The 16,310-nt window shown below is 37.0% G+C and overlaps 1 protein-coding gene across 3 annotated transcripts in view; it reads right to left on the reverse strand.

Moving 5' to 3' along the window:
* LOC112834772 (A disintegrin and metallopeptidase domain 3-like) overlaps positions 1 to 16,310 on the reverse strand; it is a 166,961-nt gene that overhangs the window by 38,473 nt on the left and 112,178 nt on the right. For all 3 annotated transcript variants that reach the window (XM_025886247.2, XM_073902517.1, XM_025886246.2), the window contains exons 15-16: positions 7,780 to 7,870; positions 7,331 to 7,520 (exon numbers count right to left, since the gene is read on the reverse strand). In XM_025886247.2, coding sequence (XP_025742032.2) covers positions 7,331 to 7,520; positions 7,780 to 7,870 — 281 coding nt within the window. The remainder of the gene's footprint in view (positions 1 to 7,330; positions 7,521 to 7,779; positions 7,871 to 16,310) is intronic.

The raw sequence follows: 16,310 nt of genomic DNA on the forward strand, positions 1-16,310 counted from the left end.
CCAGGTTTTTGGTTTTTTTTTTTTTAACTAACCAGAATCATGCTGTATGTATTGTTCATGTGCTTTTTGGAGATGTTCTCAGCCTAGCACACTCCTTTTATCCATTCTGTATTCCACAGAAATAGATGTTTGGGTTGCTTCATTCTGCTGTTATAATTATTCCCACTTTTGTGCACAAACTTGGGTACAGGGGCTGAAATTTGAGGGGAACAGTGTCAACTTCAGCCCTTGGCAATCTGAGGTGAAGGCGTGTTGACTTGGCATTTAGCAGGTGGCAGGCCGTGCACACTGACTCGGGCAGGAGGGCGGCTGGACCGTGAATTTGGGACCCACAGGCCGATGGCATTGTGTGTGACAAGGACGTGGCTGGTTTTGCTTTTAATTTTTGTTTTTCTGGGAAACTTGATCACTCCCTCTATTCTAAACGAAAGCCTTACTGGATAGAGTATTCTTGGCTGTAGATTTTTTCCTTTTAGCAGTTGGAATCTATCATGCCACTTTCTTCTGGCCTGCAGAGTTTCTGCTGAAAAACCCACTGATAGCCGTATGGGGTTTCCTTTGTATGTACCTGCTTTCCTTTCTCTTGCTGCTTTTAAAATTCTCTCTTTCTCACTACTTTTGGCTGTCTTATTTACTTTGTGTCTTGGTGCAGACCTCTTTGGGTTGGTTTTGTTGGGGGCTCTCTGTGCCTCCTGGATCTGGATTTCTCTTTCCTTCCCCAGATTCAGGAAGTTTTCAGCTATTATTTCTTCAGACAAATCTTCTGCCCCCTTTCCTCGCTCTTCTCCTTCTGGGATCCCTATCATGCGACTGTTAGGCCTGACAGCGTTGCTCAGTTCCCTGGGTCTATTTTCATTCTGTGTATTTTTCCCCCCTCTCATCTGCTCGGCTTGATTGCTTTCCATGACTCTGTCCTCCAGGTGGCTGGTCCTTTCTTCTACTTCCTCTTGCTTGCTATTTATTCCAGATGGTCTATTTTTATTTCCATTTAGTAAATCCAATAGCTCTAACTGGTTCTTTTTTACATCTCCTAGCTCTTGGTGGAGGGTCTCAAGGAAGTCCTGCAGTCCTTCCTCAATTCCAGCGAGAATCTTTATGAATGTTACTTTAAATTCGCTATCAGACATATTACTTATCTCCGTTTCGCTTAGGTCTTGTGCTCTGATTTTGTCCTGTTCTTTGATTTGGGACACATTCCTCTGTCTCCTCATTCTGTCTCTTGCGTTGTCTGTTTTTCTGTTAGGAAAGTCAGCTACGTCTCCTGCACTTGAAAGTAGTGGCTCTATGAAGAAGAGGTCCTGCAGTGCAATGTCTGTTCCCCAGAAGCTGGTGCTTCAGGGGGTGTCTCCTATGTGTGTTGCTCCAGGGGGTGTCCTACCGTTGTGGCTGGGATGTGTTTGCCTTCAGTCCTGTTGTCTGTGATGGCTCCCTGCCTGTTGTGGGCAGAGTCAGGTGCCCGTGGTGTTAGTGGGCTGCTCCGGGGCTGCCTCGGGCTTGAGTCGAGTCAGACCAGATGTTTGCCAGAGATGTAGTAGCACCAAACTGCAGGCACTGTCCCTGTGTCGTCCCCGGAGAAGCTTTTGTTGGTGGGTGGGGCCTGCAGTCAGACCAGCTGCCTGCCCTCAGCCCACTGCTGGGGTCACAGTCAGACGGGTGTGTGGTTATCTTCCCCTCTCCCTGGGGCAGGACTCACTCTGGAGTGGTGCTTACCTTGTCTGGGCCACGCACACACTGCCAGGCTTGTGGCACCACTTTGACGGGATCTTGCCAAGAGCGATCAGAGGGGGTGGATCTGCTTCGCTGTGGCCTCTTGTCTGTGCCGGGCTGCGGAGAGTCTGTTCTGCCAGTTTTCGGGCTGCTTTTTGGGTTATTTATGCTGCCGTGGGTGCTCTCTAGGCGGCCACGCGGCAAGAGGTCAGCACAGGCACGTCCTACTCCGCCATCTTCCCAGCAGCTTCTCCATACAAAATATCATTTTATTATTTATTTGACCTGATTTCTATGTAAGCTCTATGTTAAATTTAATTTAATTTGAATATCTTCAGGGGAGTCTGTAAAAATTATCTGTTGGCTTTTCTCAAGTTATCTGGTAGAATATTCACTATATGATGAATAGTCCTAAAAATCATTATTTTCTATCACCATTAACCAATCATCATAAAGGAAAGAATATCAGCTTGTTCATTAACTACAAGTGCTCTGATGAAGCCAGGAAGAATAACAAAATGTTGGGCAAATCAGCACTACGGGTCCATAAAACCATCTTCATTCTAGTTCTCCTTAAACATTGTCATTGAGGCAATAATAAACTAGTCATATTTCACTGGGTTGTCTTTAGGGGAAAAATAATCCAGGAAAAGTTAAGACCCATGTTTCTGATACAGTTTCTTTCAAGTAAACAGATCAATTTGTAGCTGGCTCTTTTGTAATGACAGCAAAAGTAAGAAACACTATAAAAGTACTTAGACCTGGGCAATGGTTGGGATGATGTTTTGAATATAAACTAATCTACAAGACTTCTTTCTTTGAACAAGAGATACAAATAGTGTCCCAGAAGCAGTACATCATGGTAAAAAAAAAAAAAAAAGAAAGAAAGAAAAAAAGAAAGAAAGAAAGAAAGAAAGAAAGAAAGAAAGAAAGAAAGAAGGAAAGAAGGAAAGAAAGAAAGAAAGAAAGAAAGAAAGAAAGAAAGAAAGAAAGAAAGAAAGAAAAAGAATATAAGTAAATACATATTTCCTAAAGAGAAATGCCTGGATCATGTAAGCATATTTTTTTATAGTCCCAAGTATGAGTAAGAAAAAGGCAGTTAATTTTATTTATTTATTCATTGATCAGCTTATCTAATTTTGGACAGTTAAATGTCCCTTTTTTCAAGTTTGAAATGAATGTGCTGAGATGTGTTTATCTTCCCTACTACCTAAGTGAGCTAGAAACCGATCTGATAAACTATTCTCCTGTTCTGTCTTATAAATAAAAAAAAATCATAAAAGCTTTCTATCACATCCAATATGAAGCAAACTTGCATTGTTGGAATAATGCTTATCTCTATACAGTACACTTTTTCTCAGTATATTACAGTATTATGTACATGTGTTTTATTTAAAATATTGTTATGATTAATAAGAGACATACTTTTCTTCATGTTAATAAATAAGATATAAAGTCTCCCCTCTCTCTCTTATCAAGATAATTTTTACAAAGGACCCACAGCTAATGAGAATAAGGGTAAAGACCTCTTTCCTTTCCAACCACTCTGAAATCAACTGAACAATGTAGAATTACAATGAAAATAAAATATATCTGATGAATTTTTTAAATAACCACAGAATAATTCCAATTCAAATTCACAGACATGGCACTCACAATTGCTCCCCTTTTCCTAATTAATGTGAATAAAGGAGAATCAGAACAAGGCAATTAGAAGATGAGCAATTTAAGAACTTCCTGGGATTTCAAAATAAAATGAAGGTCACTGATGGATAAAATGAAGTGAGGAAGCAACCACATCAAATACAATGGTAAAGGACAGAGCCTTGTTGATCAGCCTCACAATGCTCTGGAGGATCTGCAGCCTCAGATAAGGAAAATAAGTAAAAGCAGAGGAAGAAGAGCCAAAAGGGCAGGTTGGGTGGGGGGGCTAAAACGTGGAATTATCCATGGAAGTGTCCACAAAACTACAGAAGTAGTTAGCTCTCATATTCACTACTCACCTCTCCTTTCTCTCAATTACAAAATGCAGTCAACACACTTTTATCCCAATGGAGAAAATTTCTAAAGGTATTTTGTTTCCTAAAACAACTGAATTAAGGATGACTATAGAATTTGGGCTTTTCAAGTGGTCTGTCCTCTAGAAGAGTCGCTATCCAATTAAACTACTGGAAGTACCATGGCCTAAAAGCCAGTTCCCTAATGAAGACTGTCATGTGACAAACCCCTGTTACATGGAGAAGGCTGCAAATTAGTTGGAGGTTTTGTGTTTGTTTTTAATTTTAGGTAGTTAACATACAGTGTGATATTGATTTCTGGAGTAGAGCACTGGGTGTTATATGTAACTGATGAATCACTAAATTCTACTCCAGTTGTTGGTTGGTTTGTTTGTTTTTAATTAAAAATGTTGTGGGAGTAAAAAGTCAGGCCAGCTGAAAGCTCCTATGGAACCAAGTAGGAAAAGTTGGGTTGCCTTCCTTCCTTCCTTCCTATTTTTCTTCCCTTCCCCTCCCTTCAATTTCCTTCCTCCCTCACTCCTTTCTTTCTTTTCCCTCCATGGGGACATTGGCCAGTTGGGCATGGGCTAATGATCAGACTTTCTGAGGCAGAGACTCACTGCTGGGGAGATGAGTGATCTGTAAAGGTTTTAGTGATCATACGCAGTAGTGGGACAAACCAGCATGGCAATCTTCTGTGGCATATGTATGTTTTATTTTAATTGCTATTGTTATAACTGTATTTTTCCTGTACATGTTATTTCACTCCCACTACTAAGATTCTTTGTCTTTAATTTTCAGAAATTTCATTATGCTGTATTCTGCTGTGGATTTCACTGGGTTCATCCTATATGATGTTCTTTGCTTCTTGCATCTGTGTATTTATGCCTTTTGCCAAATTTGGAAACATTCCAAGCATTATTCCCTGAAATACTTTTCCATCCTTAAATTCTTTCTTCTATCCTAGGATCTTAGAATAGCTTTTATCATGACAAAAAGCAATAACAAATGTTTGTGAAGATGCAGAGAAAAGGGAACCCTTGTGCACTATTGGTAGAAATGTAAATCAGAAAATAGTATGATAGAATAGGTAGAATAGTATGGAGGTTCTTACAAAAATCAAAAATAGAAACATCACATGATACAGCAATTCTACTTCTGGGTATTTATCCAAAATAAATGAAAACATGTAACTGAAAAATATATATGCACCTTCATATTCATTGCAGCATTATTTACGGTAGCCAAGATATGTAAGCAACCTAAGTGTCCACTGATGAATGAATGGATAAAGTGAATTTAGCAAATATACACAAGGGAATATTACTTATCCATAAAAAAGAATTAAATCTTGCCATTTGTGACATGAATGGACCTTGACAACGCTAGTTGATCGAAATAAGTCAGGCAGAGAAAGACAAATACTGCGTGATCTTAGTTGTATGTATAATTTAAACAACAAAATCCAAGCTCATAGATGCAGAGAACAGATTGGTAGTTCCCAATGGTGGGGGTCTGGGGGAGTGGATAAAATGGGTGAATGGGGTCAAAAACTGCAAACTTTCAGTTATAAAATAAATAAGTAATGGGAATTACAGTATAGTATGGTGACTACAGTTAATGACACTATTGCATATTTGAAACTTGCTAAGACAGTAAAACTTGAACATTCTCGAAATAATAAAAAAATTTTGTAACTATGTATAGTAATGGGTGTTAACTAGATTTCTTGCAGTCATTATTTCACAATATATACAAATATTGAATCACTATGTTGTACACCTGAAACTAAGGTAATGCTATATTTCAATGATATGTCAATTAAAAGTAGTAACAAGTAATAATTTTTAAAAATCAATAAAAACGTGTAACAATATATTTGACTCCATACACATTTCTAAATCACTTTCCAAAAAGTATGTGTTAATTTATATTTGTTTTAGGATGATAATAAGTTATGCTTCTCATCATCAATTATTGTTTTCAACTCCTATTTGATTAGACAAAAACAGTAACTGGATATTCATGTATTCTGTATTTATTTCACCAACCTGGAAGCACACTAAATCTCATTGTTCAAAATTTTTATAGTGTTCAATCTCTAGCCACACTACTTCCCTTCCTGAAGCTTATGATGAGGCTGAAAGTTACAACTCTTCAATCACTTGGTCTTACTAGCGCTCAGCTCTGTCATAAAGTTATCTAGAGGCCTCATCCTGTCACTTCATTAGCATAAATGTAGTTTGATTGGAAGAGGTTCTTTATGAATAACAAACAAACAAACAAACAAACAAACAAAAAACCATTCCTATTACTCAGGAAATTCCAAGGGGTTTAGGAGCTCTGTGCCAGAAATCAGGGATAAAAATCAAATTGTTTTTGTGTGTTATACCACATATATACCATTTGAGTGTTTTTTTTTCTTTTTTTTAAAAAGATTTTATTTATTTATTTGAGAGAGAGAGAGCACAAGATTGAGAGAGAGAGAGAGAAAGAGAGAGCATGAGCTGGGGAGGGGTAGAGGGAGAGGGAGAGGGAGCCAGAGAAGTGGGCTCCCTACTGAGCAGGGAGCCTGACATGGGGCTTGATCCCAGGACCCTGGGATCATGACCTGAGCTGAAGGCAGTCACTTAACCAACTGAGCCACCCAGGTGCCCTGAGTGCTTTTTTTCTAATTAATGAATGATTAAATTAGCTGATAAATTTATGTGTTTAATCTCTCACATTTATAGCAAACATTTTTTTCAGTTTGTCTGAAATAATCCTTAAAGGGGTAACATATCACTTTATAAGGTAGTCAGCACTATGTGTTCTTTTGTGATTATTTCATTATTTTTACACAAGAATACTTTTTCCCATTTTGAAATAAATTTACTATTCATTTCCATTTCCCTCTATTTTTCATTTCTTAAAATATTGTGTCTCAATGTAAATTATCTAAATTTAAACAAGAGATACTTGAGTGGTGTTTTACATTGGTCAACTAATTTTTCAATGGTCATAGTTTAAAGATCCTTTATTTTGTTTCTTAAGCTATTTAAGGAAAAGAAAAAAAAATAAAGCTTAAACTCCATTTTATTATTGTGTCTTGTGGGAGGGCCAAATTTTTAACAAGTATTTATTGTGCTTTTGGAAGAAAAATTAGAGTTGACTAATGAGCAAATAGCTGTTTTACTTTCATTACAACCAAATTAATTCTTCATTGTCAGTTATTGCAGGACTAAATACTTGGCTATTTTTGTTTTCTTTGTTATTCTTATATTTCAGATTATTTTCACCTACTTTTTTGCTGTATCACTTGATTCTTTTTTGTTGTTTCTATAAATTTTTGCAGACCAGATCCTAGCCTAGTGAAGAGGCTAATATTCTCAAGTATGAGAAAACAAGTTTAAATATCTATAGCAAAATTCATAATAAACAAAATGATAGTGAAGCAAGTGTTCCTTTGACCAACAGAAATTCTGAACTTTAAATCTTAAGATCCTGATGTAGTAACCAAAATTTGTAATATTAATTATAAAAACAAATGTTAAGGTCTTCTCTGTTTCCCATATGTGTGCATGTGCACATACACACACAGAGACACCCACACACCACATATATAATTAAGTCAAAATGTTATTTACCATATTTGGACCACACATAGTGCCATTTGATGTATAGGTATAATCTTCTGTTACATGTGCTGTTGGTATTCTTAAATACGCAGAGACACACAGATGGCCTTCCATGTAAGTATACTGAATATCAAATTTTTTAAATGGTATTATTTCTAAACGTGTCCAGTGACAAACTATCTTTCCACAAAGGATATCCCTGGCAATAAGGCAGAAAAAATTATCTAAATGTCACTTAAGGACAAAAATATAAGGGAAATAACAGTTCAAAATATGAAGGTAATTGACTATGTTAAAGATCATAGCACCAAAGCTATTCAAAACAAAACAATCTTAGGAAGTGCAACATAAATATTTATCTGTATATAATGCATTCATTTCTCATTTGTATTAAACAACTCTTTGCAGTACAAACACACAAACACAACTGGAAAAGGTATAATTTTCTAAATACACACCTAAAATTACAAAATTCTCTTCTACAGTTTCCAAAATCATCTTCATGCATATTCACTTCTTGTGTACACAGAAGAGTAGAACCTTTTGCAACTGAAAATATAAATAAAGTTCCAATTACTCATCTTTAAAAATATTAAAAACTGAAAGTATGGTAAATTAATATAGAGACATCTAGATGACAGCAATGCCCAGTCAGTGTCAGCTACAATACATTTTTGGTGTCATCTACTGGCTATACAAGAAAAAACACTAAAAACTATCCACTTGAGAATAGTAAAATTGCTATCATAGTGCAGAAATTATTAAGAAATCAAACAATCATTTACTCTGTTACCTGCAATTCTAATATTCTACTGCTTTTCCACGAATTACCTGAATTTTGACTAATATCTTATTCTTTTTGTCTTATAATTATTAGATCTACCTCTTGATGTAGTTGAAAGTTGTTTTGATTTGCAATTTTATTTTCAAGTCTGGATTTACACAAGCAATACCTTTTATCATGACTACAAGGTAGATTACTAACTTTAAGAAAATGTAGTTTAAAAATGAACCCTGAGGAGCCCACACAGGAAAGACAAATCCCCATAATATTTGGCTTTAAAAGCAAGAGGAGCCAAATTTTATGAATTCTTACAATCAGTGGGACTTAAAGCTTGGAATTTTAAAAATCAGCAACTAGGCTCTGGTTAAACCCAGAGAGCATTAGGAAGCTGAGTCCCCACTCTTAGACAGCAAGACAAATAGCCAGCAGAGATATAGCATGGAAGCAGCAGTTTGAAAAATACCAGGGACAGACAGGAGGGAGAGGGATTTACTCATCTCAGAGCATCATTCGGAGAAGCAAGGATCATAGAGAAATGCCTCCAGGAACAAAGAAGTTGTCAGGTTCCATTTTCCTCCCCAAAACCCCAGTATAAACACAGGGCCACCTGCAGGAAACAGCATGGTGCAAAGAAAGTTGATACTTAACTTGCTTACACCAAGCCCCACCCTCCGTGCTTCAGTGGACTGGCCCTGCCCAGTCATGCTTGCCTCAATCCCAGTGCCATGGCCCCCGCCCACCCCCAGAAGACCAGTGCAAAACCCACCAACACCCAGTCAACAGACCCACGAGTTTTATGGGACCTCAGTTCCTGCAGTGATGGTGGCAGCAGGTCTCATTTCACAAGACCAGCACACACTTTGTTAAAATGTGCTGCACCCCACCATGGACAACACACTATGCACAACAGGCAAAGAGAGCCTCTGCAGACAACTTTATTGAAGGAAAAAGAGACAAGGTTCAGGCAACACACATAGGAGGCACTCACTGAAGCCTCAGGTCCTGGGGAACAGGGAACACTGTACTGCAGGGTACTAAAGGAGCATTTCTTCATAATGCCATTACTTCCAATAGCAAGAGAAATAGCTGACTTTCCTAACAAGGAGAAAAAATGAGGAGACAGAGGAATGTACCCCAAATGAAAGAACAAGACCAAACCACAGTAAGAGACCTCACCAAAACAGATGTAAGTAATATTCCTGATAGAGAATTTAAAGTAGTAATCATAAAGACACTCACCGGACTTGAGAAAAGAGTGGAGGACATCAGTGAGACTCTTTAAGAAAAAGATAAAAAAGAACCAGAGATGAAGAACACAATAAATGAAATTAAAAATACACCCAATAGAAAAAATAACAGGCTAGATGAAACAGAGGAAAGAATTAATAACCTGGAAGGCAGAGTACTGGAAAGTAATCAAGCTGAACAAATGAGAGTAAAAATAATTATGCAAATTGAGCATAGTCTTAGGGAACTTAGTGACTGCATCAAGCATAAAATATTTGCATTATGAGGACCCTAGAAGAAGAGAGAGAAAAGGGAGTAGAAATTTTTTGAAGAAATAGTAACTGAAAATAATTGTTAGTAATACAATAACAATAGGGGAATTTAACACCCCACTTATATCAATGGACAGATCATCCAAACAGAAATACAACAAGGACACAGTGGCTTTGAATGACACACTGGATTTAACAGATATATTCAGAACATTCCATCCTAAAAGAGCAGAATACACATTCTTTTCAAGGGCACATGGGACATTTTCCAGAATAGATCACCTAGTAGCCCACAAACAAGCCTCAACAAATTCAAGGAGATCAAAGTCATACTACGAATCTCTTTTGACCACAGTGCTATGAAACTAGAAATCAACCACAAGAAAAAAATCTGCAGAGAGCATAAATACATGGAAGTTAAATAACGTACTACTAAACAATAAATGCGTCAACCAAGAAATCAAAGATGGCATCGAAAAGAACATGGAAACAAATAAAAATGAAAACACAGTAGTCCAAAACCTCTGGGATGCAGAAAAAAAAGCAGTTCTAAGAGGGAGGTTTGTAGCAATGCAGGCCTACCTCAAGAAGCAAGAAAAATCTCAAATAAACAGCTTAACCTTGTACCTAGAGGAGCTACAAAAAGAACAACAAACAAAACCCAAAACCAGCATAAGGAAGGAAATAATAAAGATTAGAGCAGAAATAAGTTATATAGAAACTAAAGGAACAGTAAAAGAGATCAATAAAACCAAGAGCTGATTCTTTGAAAATATCAACAAAATTGATAAACCTCTAGCCAGAGTAAAAAAAGAAAAAGAGAGAGAGAGAGAGAGAGAAAAGAGAGAGAGAAGACCCCCCAAAAAATCAGATATGAAAGAGGAGAAATAACAAACAACACTACAGAAACACAAAAAATTATAAGAGAATATTATGAAAAATTATATGCCAACAAATTGGACAACCTAGAAAGAATGCATAAATTCTTAGAAACATATAACCTACCAAAACTGAGGCAGGAAGAAACAAAAAAATTTGAAAAAATCTATTACTAGCAAAATGAAATTGAATCAGTAATCAAAAAAAAAAGTTCCCAACAAACAAGAGTCCAGGACCAGATGGCTTCACAGGATAATGTTACAAAACATGTAAAGAAGAGTTAATACCTATTCTTCTCAAACTATTCCAAAAAATAGAAAGAAGGAAAATTTCCTAATCCATTCTATGAGACCATAATCACATGATATCAAAACCAGATAAGGACACCAAAAAAAAAAAAATAAGGGAAAGAAAAGAGAATTACAGGACAATATATCTGATGAACATAGAGGAAAAATCCTCAACAAAATACTAGCAATCCAATTTCAACAATATATTAAAAAGTCATTCACCACAAACACATGGAATTTATTGCTGGGATGCAAGGGTCATTCAATATTCACAAATCAATATCACATCAATAAGAGAAAGGGTAAGAACCATATGATCATTTCAATAGATGAAGAAAAAGCACTTGACAAAGTATAACAACCATTCATAAGAAAAACCCTCAAAAAAGTAGATTTATAATACAAAGAAGTCCTATCCACAGCAATCAGACAACAAAAAGAAATAAATGGTATCCAAATTGGTAGAGGTCCAAGAGGTCCAAGATGGTGGAGGCATAGGAGACCTTAGTTTCGTCTGGTCCCAGGAATTCAGCTAGATAGCTATCAAATCATTCTGAACACCTGTAAAGTCAACTGGAGATAGGAAAAAAGAATAGCTGCAACTCTGCAAATAGAGAAGCCACCATTTTCTGCAAGGTAGGAGGTGTGGAGAAGTGAATCCAAGGCAATATATGGGAAGATAAACCGTGGGGGAAGGGAGCCTCCATCAGCCAGCTACCGGAAAGTGATATAGCCGTGGAGCACAAAATCAGAACTTTTAGAAGTCTTCTCCAGTGGGGAACATCTCTGCCTGAAAGGCATTAAGGTGGCAAAGCAGGGCAGAATCCTAGGTGGGACAGCATGGTCTCAGGATCCCTGGGGTCAAGAAAGAAGAGTCATGCCTGAGTGTGGCAGAGTTCCCAGGCATCTGAGCAGGAAAGCCAGCTGCAATCAGCAAGTCCAGGAATGGACACTCAGCTCAGGGTTGCCATAACCCCCCAAACTACAGTACAATCAGGCTACTGCTCTCTGAGCAGGGGCCCAGCAAATGGCAGAACCAAGGCAAACATCTCCCTCGCCTCCCCCGCCCCAGGAGTGGCACAGGTGTCTGCTGCAGGAGTCTGCAGGGTTTGGAGACTTGAAGTGGGATGATGTGTCTGAGTGAGCATGGGGGGTAGACAGAGACCAAGGAGACAGGAGTGATTGATTGCTTTTCCCTGAGGGGGTACTGAGTACTGGGGGGAGTAAGCTTTCAGCTCTGGGACTGGAGATTGGGAGGCTGCCATTTTCATTCTCATACTCTATTGTGGCACTGAAAGCCTTCAGGGAACAAAAGCCACCTAGAGCAACCTGGAGTCACTTATTTAGCCTAGCCCCCTGGGAAGGGTGGTTCGGTTCCACCAGGGGCAAAGACATGTGAGAATCAGAGCAACAGGCCCCTTCTCCCAGAAGATCAGCAAGAACATCTAGTTAAGACCAAGTTTACTGATCACAAATAACTATAAAACTCCAGTGCTAAAGAAAAATTGTATCTAGAATTCATGGCTTTTTCCCCATGATTCTTTAATCTTTCATTTTAATTTTTTTCTCTTTCCCTTTTCAACCAATTTCTTATTTTATCAACTCTTTTTTAAGGCTATTTTTAATTTTCACTTTTACAATTACACAATTACATTCTATCTTTTCATTGCATTTAATTTTATTTATGTGCATATATAAGTTTTTCTTTCTTTACCATTTTGGGATGTAGTTTATTCTAAAAAACAGACCAAAATACACTCAGGATATAGTGTATTGTTTTGTTCTGTTCACCTGTCTGTTTTCCTTCTCTCTCTTTTTTTTTTTGTCTTTTAATTTTCATTTTTACAGTTACATTCTATCCTTTCATTGTATATAATTTTATTTTTGTACTGATATAAGTTTTTCTTTATTTACAATTTTGGGATCTAGTGTTCTAACAAACAGACCAAAATAACACAGGATCCAGTGTATTGTTCTGTTCTGTTCACCTGTCTGATTATATTCTTTTAATTTTAATTTTGTTTTTCAGTTTCAGGTCTCTGCTGATTTGTTTAGTGTACATTTCTCTGGAGTCATTGTTGCCATTTTAGTATTTTGTTCTCCCATTCATTTATTCTTCTCTGGGCAGAATGACAGGAAGGAAAAACTCACATCAAAAAAGAGAACAAGAGGCAGTACTGACTGACAGGGACCTAATCAGTGTGGGTATAATTAAGATTTTGGAACGAGAGTTCAGAATAACAATTATAGTAAAGATGTTAGCTGGGCTTGAAAAAAGCATAGAAGGCACTAGAGAATCCCTTTCTGGAGAAATAAAAGAACTAAATCTAATCAAGTTGAAATAAAAAAGGCTAAAATGAGATGCAATAAAAAATGGAGGCTCTAACTGCTAGCATAAATGAGGCAGAAGACAGAATTAATAATATAGAAGACAAAATGATGGAGAATAAAGAAGCTGAGAAAAAAAGATAAACAACTACTGGATCACAAGGGGAGAATTTGAGATATAGGTCATAACATAAAGTGAATATTAGTATTGGGATCCCAGAAGAAGAGGAAAGTGAAGGTATAATGGAGCAAATTATAGTGGAGAACTTCCCTAATTTGAGGAAGGAAACAGGCATTCAAGTCCAGGGTTCACAGAGAACCTCCCTCAAAAATCAATAAAAATAGGTCTACATCTTCATATATAACAGTGAAACTTGCAAATTTCAGGACAGAGAAAATCCTGAAAGCAGCTTGAAACAAGAGGTCTGTAACCTACAAGGGTAGAAACATTAGACTGGCAGAAGACCTGTCCACAGAGACCTGGCAGGCCAGAAAGGACTGCATGATATATTCAGGGTGCTAAATGAGAAAAATATGCAGCCAAGAATACTTTATCCAACATGGCTGTCATTTAGAGAAGCAGAGATTAAAAGCTTCTAGGACAAATAGAAACTGAAAGAATTTGTGATCACCAAACCAGCCCTACAAGAAATATTAAAGGGAATCCTTTAAGCAGAGACAGAGCCCGAATGTAACAAACAAAGACCAGAAAGGAACAGACACGATATACAGAAATAGTCATTTTATAGGTAATACAATGGCCTAGATTCATATCTTTCAATAATTACTCTGAACATAAATGGGCTAAATGTCCCCAAACAAAAGACACAGGGTATCAGATTGGATAAAAAAGGAAGACCCATCAATATGCCATCTGCAAGAGACTCATTTTAGACCCACAGACACCTCCAGATTGAGAATGAGGGGGTGGAGAACAATGTATCATGCTAATGGACATCAAAAGAAAGCTGGGGTAGCAACCCTTATATAGGACAAAGTAGATTTTAAACCGAAGACTGTAATAAAAGATGAGGAAGGACACTATATCATAATAAAAGGGTCTATCCAAAAAGAGGATCTAATAATCATAAATATTCATGCCCATAACATAGGAACAGCCAATTATACAAACCAAATAAAAATACATTGATAATAATACAATAATAGTAGGGGACATTAACACCCCACTCATAGCAATGGACGTATCATTTAAGCAGAAGATCAATAAGGAAATAAGGGCTTTGAATGACACACTGGACCAGATGGACTTCACAGACATATTCAGACTATTCGATCCTAAGGCAACAGAATACACATTCTTCTCAAGTGCACATGGAACATTCATCAGAATAGATCACATACTGGGTCACAAATCAGGTCTCAACTGGTACCAAAAGATTGGGATCATTCCCTGCATGTTTTCAGACCACAGTGCTTTCAAACTTGAACTCAATCACAAAAGAAATTTGGAAAGAACTCATACGTGGATGCTAAAGAGCATCCTACTAAAGAATGAATGGGTCAACCAGGAAATTTTAAGAAGAATTTAAAAAATAATCATGGAAACAAATGAAAATGAAAACACAAATGTTCAAAACCATTGGGATGCAGTGAAGTCAGTCCTAAGAGAGAAGTATATAGCAATATAAGCCTTTCTCAAGAAACAAGAAAGGTCTCAGATACACAACCTAACCCTACACCTAAAGGAGCTGGAGAAAGAACAGCAAATAAAGCTTAAAACCAGCGGAGAAGATAATTAATAAAGATTAGAGCAGAAATTAATGAAATAGAAACCAAAAGAACAGTAGAACAGATCAAGAAACTAGAAGCTGGTTCTTTGAAAGAATTAATAAGATTGATAAACCCCTGGCCAGATTTATCCAAAAGAAAAGAGAAAGGACACAAATAAATAAAATCATGAATGAAAAGAGGAGAGATCACAACCAACACCAAAGAAATACAAACAATTATAAGAATATATTATAAGCAACTATATGCCAACAAATTAGACAATCTGGAAGAAATGGATGCATTCTTAAAGATGTTTTATAAACTACCAAAACTGAACCAGGAAGAAATAGAAAACCTGAACAGACCCATAACCAGCAAGGAAATTGAAGCACTAATCAAAAATCTCCCAAAAAACAAGAGCTCAGGACCAGATGGCTTCCCAAGGGAATTCTACCAAACATTTAAAGAATTATACCTATTATCAGCTGTTTCAAAAAATAGAAATGGAAGGAAAACTTCCAAACTCTTTCTATGAGGCCAGCATTACCTTGATCCCAAAACCAGAAAAAGACCCAATGAAAAAAGAAAATTACAGACCAATATCCCTAATGAACATGGACGCAAAAATTTTCAACAAGATACTAGCCAATAGGATCCAACAGTCATTAAAAGCATTATTCACCACGACCGAGTGGGGTTTATTCCTGGGATGCAAGTGTGGTTCAACATCCACAAATCAATCAATCAAACACTATATTAAGGAAAGAAAGCACAAGAACCATATGATCCTCTCAGTAGATGCCAAAAAAGCATTTGACAAAGTACAGCATCCTTTCTTGATTAAAACTCTTCACAGTATAGGGATAGAAGTAACATACCTCAATATCATAAAAGCTATACACAAAAAACCCTCAACAAATATCATTCTCAATGGGAAAAAAAAAACTGACAGCATTTCCCCTAGGGTCAGGAACATGGCAAGGATGTCCACTGTCACCACTGTTGTTCAACATAGTACTAGAAGTCCTAACCTCAGCCAGCAGATAACAAAAAGAAATAAAAGGCACCTGAATTGTCAAGGAAGTCAAACTCTCACTCTTTGCAGATGACATGATACTCTATGTGGAAAACCTAAAAGACTCCAGCAAAAAATTGCTAGAAGTGATACAGGAATTCAGCAACAATGCTAAACAAAATAAGTCAATCTTAGAAAGACAAAGATCACATGATTTCACTCACATGTGAAATTTAAGAAACAAAACAAACTAACAGAGGGAAGAAAAAAAGAGAGAGAGACGAAAACCAAGAAACAGACTCTTAACTACAGAGAATAAATTGATGGTTACCAGAGGGAAGATAGGTGGGGATGGGTGAAATAGGTGACGGGGATTAGAGTACACTTGTCATGCTGAGCACTGAGTAATGCATAAAATTGTTAAATCACTGTATTTTACACCTGAAACTAATATAACTCTGTA

Source organism: Callorhinus ursinus, unplaced genomic scaffold (genome assembly GCF_003265705.2).
Source record: "Callorhinus ursinus isolate GAN/ISIS: 27379988/994484 unplaced genomic scaffold, GSC_fseal_2.0 scaffold17, whole genome shotgun sequence".
In the NCBI taxonomy this organism is placed as follows: Eukaryota; Metazoa; Chordata; class Mammalia; order Carnivora; family Otariidae; genus Callorhinus; species Callorhinus ursinus.